Consider the following 13,661-nt stretch of genomic DNA (forward strand, 5'->3'; position numbering starts at 1 on the left):
CATGCTGGAGCCGTACTGTCTGTAATTGACAATGAGGTGAATACCAGTGTCATATCAATAGACTGTCGTGCCATAAAGCATGATGAGAAATCATTACATTTTTAAAAGTCCACTACTTTATTATTTATTTTAAAATGGACTCTTGCTGGATTAAAATGGGTGCTATTAACCACAGAATGTGTGTGTTGACAAATCTCTAGAAATGTCCAGAACAAAGCTACTCATCTCTCTGGAATCTCATGCTTCCCATTGCATGAATATAAATAGACCCCACACAACACAGCAACAAGTGTGCATGTAGTTCTTTTGTTTTTACTAGGAGAAAGTGAGGACTGCAGATGCTGGAGATCAGAGCTGAAAATGTGTTGCAGGAAAAATGCAGCAGGTCAGGCAGCATCCAAGGAGAAGGGCTTATGCCCGAAACGTCGATTCTCCTGCTCCTTAGATGCTGCCTGACCTGCTGCGCTTTTCCAGCAACACATTTTTCAGCTCTTGTTTTTACTAGCCTAGGTTTCTGAATTGCCTCAGCCTCTCGGTTGCTGGAACAGGTTGCTATTACAGTCTGCAGACCAAAAGTTAACACTCTTTGAAAACCTTTGAGGATCTATCTCTCAATTTTCATCTGAATTTTCACAATCCATATCCAAACTTTCAACAGTGAGAAGGTGCACAACATTCACATTCATTTCAATGATTGTAATTGAATTGCTGGCCTTGGTATACAGATAAGTGTAGTCTCCCTCGAGTTTTGCTGACAACATTATGACTCATTGGTCCTAATGTTAAGTCTAACTGCCAGGAAAAAAAACCTACCTCTAAGGCTTAATTCTCATAGAAGGATTTATTAAATTTATCTAGTTCCAAAAATTGTTGCCCTTCAAGATCATTATTTTCTCCCCATCACGATGCTTTAATTCTTGATCATTTGTTTTGGTTATTTTGATAAATTGCCAACATTGTTTTAGACTAAGTAACCATGATCATTTAAATATTATGGGGATTAGGGAGATATATACATTTTTATTACATATTTTAACAACAACTTGCATGAAATTTCTGATGTGACCGGGCTGTTGCAGGAAGAGAGGCAAGGACAGAAATTTGATAACTTGCTTGGTGTTTGGTATAGCCTTGCCAGATCTAATGATGGATGGACAAACCATTTGTATATCAGGTTACGCTGCAGTCAGGATTCGTCAAAATTCACTTGGTGTTGCGGGAATAGAGGGACTATGGTAACAATGTAACAGGAAGTGAAGGAAATGCTAGATGTTACGGCAGGTTGACAGGAGGAAAGAAACAGATTTGTGACAGCACAGAAGGAAGCCAATTGGTTTATTACATCCATACTGAACCAGATAGTCCCACTCACCCACTCCTTCTACACTGGCCTAAATTTTTGGCATAGTTTACCCATACAATGGGAATGCTGCACTGGTGGAGATGCTGTCCAGCACATGAAATGTTAAACTAAAGCTTCATGTTTCACAACAGGGTAACTATGATTCAAAGGTACTTCATTACTTGTAAATTGCATTGGAACATTCTTAAAACCAATATAGATGATGTAATCACGTTCCTTAGAATCTCACCTTGACTTACAACAATTGCCATCCTAAAGAATCAAGAAAATAGGAGAGAAAATGTGAAAGAAGCTGGCCTAAGTATGGTATAATTAGCACATGACTGGAAGTAGCAGTAGGGATTTGAGAAGTTAGTCCTATTCAATCCATTAAAGGGATGAGACACTGGGGTGAGTCAGTGAATTCAACAGAATGAATGGAGAACCATACAGCAACATTTCAAATAGAATCCTGGGCAAGATAGGCCAGAGCAAGAACAGGTCACGCCTATCTCAGCAAACAGAGAGAAAGCCCCAGCCAATGAGCAGAACAGACATTAGAATTAGTTAGCCCTGCACACAATCCGGTCTCCAAATAAAAACACAATGCTGGAGGTGCAGAAGTCAGTGGAGAAATAGACTTTATCTGAGAAAAAGTGGTTTAGTGTTCAAGACCCAACAAAGCAGAGAATATGAAAAACTGGTAGAGAATTTAAATACAATCTTGAAGTTCAGCTAATTAGGGACAGACACAGAAAGCTGCATCAGGTTACCTTCATATTTGAAGTGACTGAGTAGCAGAGGAGAGTCATGTTTATGTCATCCAGCAGGATGATATGGTCCTGATGGGAAAGGAATCCTGGAACCCAGGAAGTTACATTTCAGCAGAGCTCCAGCTGTTCAAAAACGCATAGAAAAGAGAACAGAATGAGCAGCATTGGAATATTTCCATCTGTTTCTAGACACATTTTGGTTTCTTCATTGCCATTTAAAATAAGAATGTCATCAAAAGAGATGTAACAGAAGTGACCCTTCTAAAGGCACATAAGCAATATACTGCAAAAAAAACGTAATCCCCTCTTACCTATGGATTCTAGTCCTTCATTAAGCCTGCTTGGACCAAGCAATGTTTGTGTCAGATGTTTAAATCTCATTATTAATAAGTTGCTAGTCACATCTGCTTTGGACAACTTAGGTAAAGCAGTGGATAGAGGACAATCTGACTATCAGTGCTGCCTTGAGAAGCTCAACAAAGCCAGGTTCTCAGCCTCTAAAACAGAGGGCTATGATCTGGGGGTCTTCCTGCTGCCTAGAAGCAGGTTGTCAGCCTCTGAAACACAGGGCTATGCTGCTGGGGTCACGGGTTCAAGGAAGCACAGCTTTCTCTGGAAACATTATTTCACAGAATCCGGGGCTCACCTTGCCTTCTCATTTGAAAATGCAGCTAATCACTGTCTAAATACGAGCGATAGAATGGTACCCCGTGCGTTTACCAAAGCACTCGTTCTGCCGTCTCACCTGCGCTCTTTGGGCAAGAATAAGGCTTGGGGCGGGGCTTACCTGACCACGTCAGCACGTAAATTATGATTAAGGTAGGTAAGTGCGTCAGGTGGGTGGACAGCACACAGCGAAGGCGGAAGGGACTGAGGGCTAAGCTGACTATGCCAGAGCCCAGGGGTAGGAGAGAGATGGACTGAAAGGTCAGCTTCGACACCAGGAGCTTTCTCAGTGGCTAACAGCAGCCTGAGATTTGCAGTGTCCGATAGGAAAAACATGTCTCACCAGGTTAACAACTTCTAACCCACTCAAACAACAGTGAGGAACAACTGTCAGCCTGCTCAAGGAAGAGTGAAGACTTGTTCCATCTACTCGTGTGTGTCGATGGGAGAGAGAGAGAGCTCACTGCTTGCCTTGTGAAAGGGACAAGTTACGAGTGTGCTACAACAACCAGCCTACCCAAGCGAAGTGAGTTGCCAGGTAGTGAAACAGCTGGAAACTTGGTGAAGCAAGAGAAGACCAAGAGATAATTCAATGGAGGTGATGGACAAATGTTACCATGCTTGAAAAACTGAAGCAAATTGGAGGGAACAGAAATCTGGGCTGTCGATCCAGCTGCTTGAAGTGTTCGTTTTGAATGCACACTAACTCGGAGCAATTGAACATGCTGCCTGCTGCAGTAAGGAAATGGCTGCACAAACCTAAAGTAAGAGTATTCAGTAGTATATATTCTGCACTCAATCGTCCCACCTTGGCATTCCATTCATCTCAGCGATAGTTTTAAAAACTTATTTCTAATTTTTTTCAGACCTTCCTTTTGTTATCATTTTTCTCTTTTTTTTCAAAACTCTCATTTTGAATTCTACTCTGCAAATTAGTAGTCTATTAAAGTGGTGAGTGGTCTTACCTTTTATCCAGTGCCTACTGAGGAATTTAATGTTATTTTCTTCACACAACAACATCTCCATAATTTCTATAGCACACGCCAGTAAGTGTGTCAGAGCAGCCACAGATTATTGGTTCTCTCTCTCTGATTCTTATCTGCTTCCTTTTTCTGCTGTTGGAAAGCACCTAGACTGTTTTCAGTATGTTGACTGCTTCATTAATAATGGATTCAAACTCTTACATGCTGCATCACCTTCAAAAATTATACATTTGGCAAATGTAAGTTTTGAGAGGTTTGAAGTCAATTAATTGTTATTTGAAATCTGCACAAGTTACAATTTGCAAAATTGCACTCCTATTTTTGCAGAAATAATCTCATTTGGGAGCAGGCAACCAGTCAAAAGGAAATTTAATTTTTTACAATGACTTCACTAGAACCATCCAAGATATCAGGTAGTTTCAAACAAATTAATATTTGCATCTGTCTCTTTAATTACTTCAGTTGCCTACCTGATACAAAAAGAAATCATGGTGTGTTGTGAATTAATCTCACATTCATTGTCCCAATCTTAACTTGACTGTAATTTCACTTCACTTGAACTCTCAGATTAAATCATTCAGCATATATCTTTGTTCTAAGTTTTGCATGGTGATGAGCTTTAGGGAAAATTTGTCTAATTTGTAATCTTTCTGTTTGGTGAATTTAGTTCATTTAAGTTAGAGACATGTGCAAGATTTGCTTAGTGTGTTCAGCTGCTGTCTTTTGTTGACTGCAATGTAACATATATGTAATGAGTTGTTTCCATTTAACTAAAAACTCTTTTTCTCCTCCTGTTGCAATATTGCTTGATAGAGTTTCACAAGGAACAATTGGCTCTCAATATCTTCACTCAATAAACTTTCCAAGTGTGAGTCAAGATGAGAGTCCCCAGGGTACCTGACTATTGGGAGTTTGGAGGTGTGGGTGTGGTTGGGTCCTTCAACTAAACCCAAACCTGCTTTGCCCCACATTTTAGTTATCTTGACATCAGCCTGTTCGGAAATGTTATGACACAAGTGGGACTTGAACCTCGGCCTTCTGGTTCAGACCTAGGAACTTGCCCCACATCTAGACTGATGCCATTTGAGAGCATATCTTACTGGGATGCTAAAACTAATTTAGAGTGCATTTTAAAAAGCTCTTGTGGTGCAGTGCTAGTGTTCCCACATCTGGGCTCAAACCTGTGTTCAAATCTCACCTGCATAGGTGTGTCATCACATGACTGTGATTACAAAACCTAAATGGTGGACAGGTTGCATTCCAATTCTGTCCAGGTGACATTTCAATAGGATTGTGCAATTGGACCAAGAACAATCTACCAATATATCTCATTCTTCACACCGATTGAGATAAAGTAAAATTTAATTTTGTTCTAATTCTTAAGCTTTTATCATTATAACTTGTTCAATTACCTAAAAGTAAGACTTACTAGTCATGTTTACGAATCACCAGATGTAGTAATCAAACAATGCTGTGTTTAGACTTGTTTTAATGCTTCACCCATGTCAGCATTTAACATCTAATCACACTACAGTTTCTGTGAATTATTGCACAAAAAATCAGATTTCAAATCCATTACTTTAAAGGTGACTATTAAGTGGTTTTCCCTCTTTCTAAAGATGCTGTCAGACCTGAGTATTTGGTTTTTATGATTTTTGAATGTTTACAAATAGTATTTTTACACTTGATTTTATAATGGTTCTGTAAACATTAAGATCCTTCTGGGTACAGCATTATTGCTATATTTAACAAAAAAATGGTGCTACTTCTATTCATGCTGGAACATAACAAGCTAGGCAGTTTCAAGAGGTAGAGAAGTCAACATTTTGGGTGTAACCCTTTAGGACTGGAGTGGTGTGGGGGAAGCTGCAGATAAAGGAGGTGGTGGGATTAGGGTGGTGAGGTGGGGATAGGTGAAGACAGGTGGAAGGTATGATCTGGTTGGTCAATGGGATGGATGAATCTGGTCGGTGGCAGGGAGCAGTGTAAGGGAGGGGGAGAGGACCATATTCCTATTCCAGAAATAGATTGAATCTTTAAATCAACTAACTCATTATTGGCCAAGCAGTGGAGGTCACCCTATTCTTCCCAACAATGTGCTACCATTGCAAACCATTTAAAAAAGGACCCTGTTGTTGCATTTTCATTTTCCATGTCGGGTATTCTGGTGATCATTTTGTATTAGATTGTTTTCTCATTTGAAAAGTGAGTTTTTGTCTCTTGGCTTTCACTGATCAGAAACCAGGCTGTGAATGTCTCTAAATAATTCTAAATAAAGACAGAAGATTTTTCTTGGGCTGACTATCAAGGCAGGTCACAGATAAACCCGATTCTAACGGAAGCAGTGGTTTTAACAATTCCTGGTGTCTATGGATATGTGTATGCTTCACGACAGAAGCCCAGAAAAAAATTGGAGGATTGTTGAATGTAGGTTGATAGGTGTGAATCGCTACCCCAACCAGTGTTCTGACATTGCCCCCGACCAAGTGCTAAAGTAGCATTCCAGCATGGTAACATATGCATCTTGAACCATAAAACAGGTTAGTGCTAACATTAAGGTTGGCTATCTCTGAAACTTATAGTAAAGCCGGAGGGAAAAATAGAGTACTGTTCATCAAGATAAGTTGTGTGATTGGAATAACATAGAACATTATAGCGCAGTACAGGCCCTTTGGCCCTCGATGGTTTCACACGTCGGTGTAACAATCTGAAGCTCATCTAACCTACACTATTCCATTATCATCCAAATGTTTATCCAATGCCCTTAAATGCCCTTAAAGTTGGGCAGTCTGCTACTGTTGCAGGCAGTGCTTTCCATGCCCCTACCACTCTGAGTAAAGAAACTACTTCTGACGTCTGCCCTATAACTATTACCCCTCAATTTAAAGCTATGTCCCCTCATGCTAGCCATCACCAGTATGAGGACAGAGTCGAAGGGGAATTTGAAGAGGAGATGAACCATTTTAAAAGTAAGGGATCATTGAGCATTTAAAGTATGGTTAATTTTTAAGTATCTTGGCAATTTGAGGGATGAGCAGGAAGGAGCAGTTACACTGTCATTGGTATGACAGTAAAAGATGTCTGGGAAAGGGATTCAGTAGGAATTTCCACAGAGTGTTCAACATAGGTGTAAAAGGATTGGAATAGCCAATAGCCATGTGATTTTCCACAGCAGGATTCTTTAAAGGAAGTGACAAGTTCTTTACGGTAAGAAGCAGTTCAACTAGGCAAACCAGTCCAGATGAGATTAGCAATTGGTTAGGCCACTATCAAAAGCAGAAGTAGAAGGCTGCCCAGCTGGCTGGGGATGGAGGATTAGAGCAACAGTATAATCAAAGTGAAGAAGAGCCGAACGGATCCAGCAAAAGAGAGGATCAGGAAAGTGGTCAATGTCAACCAGCTAATAGATCATGAGTTGCTTAGGACACATCCTTAATTCTGAAAACATGCGGGGAGCTTGAAGAACGTAACAGATGGTATTAGTTTGCTAATACTCTGTGTATTCTCGGTTAATAATTATAGAGTCTGCAAAGTAGATAATTTGATGGTTACCTGTCTCTTAATGTGATGAGTTCTGAATCACTTTCTTGAAGATGAAATGATTGTACAGGTCTCAACAATATTGCAGTCAATATGTGGTAGTTTAACTAATCCTGTTACCAGTTAGAGCAAAAATTCTTGAAAGACCTTTGGGTAGATTCTCAACTTGTCACTAGGGGTGTGAATACAAATTTAGCATTGGCCAATGAAAACTGTGGTTGAAGTACAATGAAAGCCAGTTTGTTCATTTTTCATTGTCAGTACATGTCTGAAAGGATGGAGATCCCAAATTGCCGCAAGTGATAAATTCTGTTAGCGATTAGTCAGAAGAACATGTCAATTGATTGTACACTTTTTTTTTTCCTCTGTTTAATAAAATTTTATTTCATGAGATGTTTGGGTATTCTCACCACTTAACCATTTTGTATCGCAAAGTTAAAACTGTCACATGATTTTAAACTCCTTTCCTTATTTACAAACCTACAAATTAGGCCCGGGAGTATGACATCTATCCCTCTATCCAGCTTCTCCATTCAAGAAGATCTTTGTGGATCTGATTCTGGTCTCAGTTCCTGCTTGTCCCCAGAACCCTTGATTCCGCTGTCCAATCCAAACATTATCCACCTCCACTTTGAATATGTTCCATGACCTAGATGCCCCTATTTACTGGAGAAGAGAATTCCACAGACTAACAACTCACCGAAAGAAGACCTTTCTCGTCTCTGTCTTAAAAGGAAGACTTGATAAACTGCGTCCCCCATAAATCTTGTCTTCCTTACAAGAACTATCAAACCCCTCAGAATCTTTGTTTTTCTCATATTACTTCAAACTTTCATGAAATAAGCACATCATCCCTGGAATGAATTGAGTGAAACTTCTCTGGGAAGATGCTGGGATGGTGGGGAGGGATGTGGAGGTGGAGGGGGTGGGGGCGGAAGCAGTGTGTGTGTTCTGCCTTTGATTGCATGTCTTCTTTGTGCTGCTTTCAATGCATTAATTTGGGATGTTATTTTGAATACAGTGTATATTAATGAATTCAAACCTCTCCAAATGAAGTGGGGAGAAATAACTTTCTTAAAATAGCAATTCTATCGGAGTTTGCATCTACCTTGTTTCACCAAAAATATTGTTAATCAACATTTGCAGAGACAACACATTAGCTTTTCTATCGATTATGTTATCTGGATGTATGGTGTCACTAGCAATTTATTACTAACCCTAGTTGCCCTGTAGAAAGTGGTGGTGGGGCCTTCTCTGAATCCATTGCAATCCATTGACCTAGGTTTGAATCTAATCCAGATGGATTTATTAGTACCTTGTGCAAAATTAGTTTGGGTCATTCAAACTGAACAAGTAAGATTGTCATGCTGAAAAAGCGCAGCAGGTCCGGCTGCATCCAAGGAGCAGGAGAGTCGATGTTTCAGGCATAAGCTCTTCTTCAGGAATGAGGGCTTCCTCCAGCATCTGTTGTCCTCACTTTAGCCTAAAATAATCAGACTGAATACTGCAAGACCTTTTTTCCAATGGGCATTGAATTGTAAATCTTGATCAAATGTTAGGAAACCAGATTGCAGTAAGAAGAGGTAAGAAACCATACTGGAACAGTGAAGGAGCCCTTCCTTACATTAGATTAGATTACTTACGTTAGATTACTTAGTGTGGAAACAGGCCCTTCGGCCCAACAAGTACACACCGACCCGCCGAAGCGCAACCCACCCAGACCCATTCCCCTACATTTACCCCATCACGTAACACTACGGGCAATTTAGCGTGGCCAGTTCACCTAACCTACACATCTTTGGACTGTGGGAGGAAACTGGAGCACCCGGAGGAAACCCACACAGACACTGGGAGAAATTGCAAACTCCACACAGTCAGTCGCCCGAGGCGGGAATTGAACCCGGGTCTCTGGTGCTGTGAGACAGCAGTGCTAACCACTGTGCCACCGTGCTGCCCTTGCCATCCTTATTGGTCAACTGACCTGGAGAGTTTATATATGTTGGAGTAGTTGGATGAAGTTCCATTTCCAAAGTTTGTCAAGTGTCAATTTGGGCATAGCATTTTGTTTTGCTGCACATTGCTCTTGAAGAAGGAGTTAGTTGTTGCCTCGGTGCATTTGATAAGGTTCCCCATGGTTAGCTCATTCAGAAGGTCAGGAGGAATGGGATGCAGGGGAACTTAGCTGTCTGGATACAGAATTGGCTGGCCAACAGCAGACAACGAGTGGTAGTAGAAGGAAAATATTCTGCCTGGAAGTCTGTGGTGAGTGGTGTTCCACAGGGCTCTGTCCTTGGGCCTCTACTGTTTGTAATTTTTATTAATGACTTGGATGAGGGGATTGAAGGATGGGTCAGCAAGTTTGCAGATGACACAAAGGTTGGAGGTGTCATTGACAGTATAGATGGCTGTTGTAGGCTGCAGCAGGACATTGACAGGATGCAGAGATGGGTTGAGAGGTGGCAGATAGAGTTCAACCTGGATAAATGTGAGGTGATGCATTTGAGAGGTGGCAGATAGAGTTCAACCTGGATAAATGTGAGGTGATGCATTTTGGAAGGTCGAATTTCAAAGCTGAGTACAGGATTAAGGATAGGATTCTTGGCAGTGTGGAGGAACAGAGGGATCTTGGTGTGCAGGTACATAGATCCCTTAAAATGGCCACCCAAGTGGACAGGGTTGTTAAGAAAGCATATGGTGTTTTGGCTTTCATTAACAGGGGGATTGAGTTTGAGTCGTGAGATCTTGTTGTAGCTCTATAAAACTTTGGTTAGACCGTACTTGGAATACTGCGTCTAGTTCTGGTTGCCCTATTATAAGAAAGATGTGGATGCTTTGGAGAGGGTTCAGAGGAGGTTTACCAGGATGCTGCCTGGACTGGAGGGCCTATCTTGTGAAGAGAGGTTGACTGAGCTTGGACTTTTTTCATTGGAGAAAAGGAGGAGGAGAGGGGACCTAATTGAGGTATACAAGATAATGAGAGGCATAGATAGAGTCGATAGCCAGAGACTACTTCCCAGGGCGGAAATGGCTAACACAAGGGGTCATAGTTTTAAGCTGGTTGGAGCAAAGTATAGAGGGGATGTCAGAGGCGGGTTCTTTACACCGAGTTGTGAGAGCATGGAATGCGTTGCCAGCAGCAGTTGTGGAAGCAAGGTCATTGGGGACATTTAAGAGACTGCTAGACATGCATATGGTCACAGAAATTTGAGGGTGCATACATGAGGATCAATGGTCGGCACAACATCATGGGCTGAAGGGCCTATTCTGTGCTGTACTGTTCTATGTTCTATAAGAAATTGAGTATGTTATTAACATTGTCAGAATGTAGAAATCTGCTTAAAATCTAACTATGGCTCTGAGCTTGTGTATGGACTGGTGGTTATAGCAAGGAAAGTGACTACAAAAGCAAAATTCTGTAGATGCTGAAAATGTAGAATAAAACAAACTATCAGGTCTGACAACATCTACGTAGACCTGAAAGGGAAATGTTGTCTTTTTTACACGCCTGCTTGGAAAATTGTTTGACACACTATTAGGAAGGGTGAATTTTCTCCAAGTATGTGACAGTTTCTCATTTTCCAAGAGTGTCAAGTTCTGATGACTGCCATCTCTGTATCTTCTCTGAAGTCTTTCAACAAAATAGTCAGTCAACCAGTATACAGCACAAGCACTGAGGACTGACACCTTTGTCATGAAGTGAGGAGAGGTTGGAAGATACTTTATCTTTTAAATGAATAGGTTCTTAATTATTAAGGATGCAGAACTCTATCATCTTTTATTTGCTAAAGCTATGGTGGTGCTTTCATTTTTAATTGTTTGACTGTATTTACAGATTCCTGCATTAAGAGGAAGTTGAAATTTTCAACAGGGTGTAAGTGTTTTAAGGGTGTTAAACAGGTTATTATAGTACGTCTGTGTTACGTCAGATAATACACCAGCACAGAAATGTTCATAGTGTTATGTAATCGTATTTAACATGATGCAGATTTCCCTTTTGAGAAAAGAGCAGAGTGTTTAGAACTCTCTGATCACTTTGAGAAGATAGTGTTTGCCACTAGACAATAAAATAGATCTTTAGTCATTGTTGAATAAATATCCCTGGACAACTTTTCACATTCTTAAATTGTTAATCTCCCTGTTTGACATAGCACACTGGAAACCCTCTAAAGCACTGAGGGAATTTGTTGTGGCATATAATTCTTGTTGTTTAGAAATTTTTCCAATCTGAGTTTCCAAGTCCTACTTTTTAAAACCTGTGGAAAACAGGCCAGAACTTTTGTGTTTCACTGGCTATCAGCACAAATCTACATTTAGACTGTGAACCAGGAAGCTTTCTCCAGTGATCATGTATTGCGCACTCAGATTTGGTTAATCTGTAGCGTTCATTGTGAAGTTGATTGCAGCAAATAAAAACATCCTTTTATTGTTCACTTCCAGCCGTGGACATGGCAAGTCCTGAATCTCAGTTGTACAACTGATTGATAACAGACTAATGTGGAGATAGTTCTCGGTCTATTGCTCTCGCCCTCCCACCCTCTGGTATTAGTAAAGTCATGGTTACAGATTTAGGATTTTTTTTTTTTTTTTTTTTTGCAAGTTGAAAGCTCCAGGTGTGAATAAAGATTTTTAGTAACTTGCGAAAAGGAGAACCAATAACTGATGATCCTCTCAAAGATAGTAAGTGGAGCTGCTGAATGAATTGATTAAAGGAAAATATGGGACTTTTTTTTCAAAAGACTGTTAGACAATGAAAATAACACTTTTAAAGCCCTGCAAATAACCAAAACGCTGAAAGGCTCATCCAAGGGTGTTTGCTGCTACAAATGTACAAATAGGGTGAATGTATTGGCTCCTGCAGTGACTGGTCCAGCTTGTGGTATACAAGGTTTAATTAAACAGTTTGCTCCTTCAGCTGGGACTTGTGTTCCAACAAAAGTTTTTAACATCAGTGTTCCTTCTCCCTTCCCAAAATATTGAAAAGCTGGTTTCCCTAGCCACTGTTGCTCCTTGCTGTAAAGAAGTGGAGCATGCAAGTGTTAAATTAGGAGAATGAATAGACCAGGGGACTCCAGAATCCAAGAGAAAAATGTGACATTGACTGAAGCTTTTATTAAATACAGGCTACAGTGAGAGATTACAGCAGAAATGAGAAGCAGAGCTCAAAGATTGAGTCGAGGGGAAGCCCAGATTAAAATGGAGCACAATTATTTTGCAAAGCCACCTCCTAATCACAGTTGAATTGGAGATTGCACTAAGCAGTGAGTGTATCAAGCCTGGTTACTTGATTACATGTTTTAGTTTTAAAATAGATCTGGTCTATTCTTTTCCATCACTAAAAGGTAAAGTTCTAAATTGGAGAAAGGCCAATTTTGACGGTATTAGGCAAGAACTTTCAAAAGCTGATTGGGGGCAGATGTTCGCAGGTAAAGCGACAGCTGGAAAATGGGAAGCCTTCAGAAATGAGATGATGAGAATCCAGAGAAAGTATATTCCCGTTAGGGTGAAAGGAAAGGCTGGTAGGTATAGGGAATGCTGGACGACTAAAGAAATTGAGGGTTTTCTTAAGAAAAAGAAGGGAGCATATAAAAGGTATAGACGGGAAAAATCAGGTGAATTTTTAGAGTATAAAGGCAATAGGAGTATATTTAAGAGGGAAATTGGGAGAGCAAAAAGGGGACATGAGATAGCTTTGGCAAATAGGATTAAGGAGAATCCAAAGAGTTTTTACAAATGCATTAAGGACAAAAAGGTAATGAGGGAGAGAATAGGATCCCTTCGAAGATCAGCAAGGCAGCCTTTGTGTGGAGCTGCAGGAGATGGGGTGGATACTAAATGAGTATTTCGCATCAGTATGTACTCTGGAAAAGGACATGGGAGATATAGAATGTAGGGGAATAGATGGGGACATCTTGAAAAATGTCCACATTACAGAGGAGGAAGTGCTGGATGTCTTGAAATGCATAAAAGTGGATAAATCCCAGGACCTGATCAGGTGTAGAAAACAGAGGGTGGTGGTGGAGGGTTGTTTTTCAGACTGGAGGCCTGTGACCAGTGGAGTGCCGCAAGGATCGGTGCTGGGTACTCTATTTTTCATCATTAATATAAATGATTTTGATGCAAGCATAAGACGTACAATTAGTAAGTTAGCAGAAGACCCCAAAATTGGAGGTGTAGTGGGCAATGAAGAAGGTTACCTTGGATTACAATGGGATCTTGATCAGATGTGCCAATGGGCTGAGAAGTGGCAGAGGAGTTTAATTTAGATAAATATGAGGTGCTGCATTTTGGGAAAGCAAATCTTAGCAGGACTTAATAGTAAGGTTCAAGGGAGTATTGCTGAACAAAGAGACCTTGGTG

The 13,661-nt window shown here is 40.5% G+C and overlaps 1 protein-coding gene across 1 annotated transcript in view; it reads left to right on the forward strand.

Annotated features, from left to right (window-relative positions):
• The first annotated feature begins 2,951 nt into the window (after positions 1 to 2,951).
• The window catches only part of LOC122556816 (lateral signaling target protein 2 homolog), a 58,737-nt gene continuing 48,027 nt past the window's right edge, over positions 2,952 to 13,661 (forward strand). Inside the window, exon 1 of the mRNA XM_043704021.1 lies at positions 2,952 to 3,545. Within this exon, the coding sequence (XP_043559956.1) occupies positions 3,477 to 3,545 (69 nt within the window). The 5' untranslated portion in view covers positions 2,952 to 3,476. The remainder of the gene's footprint in view (positions 3,546 to 13,661) is intronic.

The sequence above is a fragment of the Chiloscyllium plagiosum genome, chromosome 14 (assembly GCF_004010195.1).
Source record: "Chiloscyllium plagiosum isolate BGI_BamShark_2017 chromosome 14, ASM401019v2, whole genome shotgun sequence".
Lineage (NCBI taxonomy): Eukaryota > Metazoa > Chordata > Chondrichthyes > Orectolobiformes > Hemiscylliidae > Chiloscyllium > Chiloscyllium plagiosum.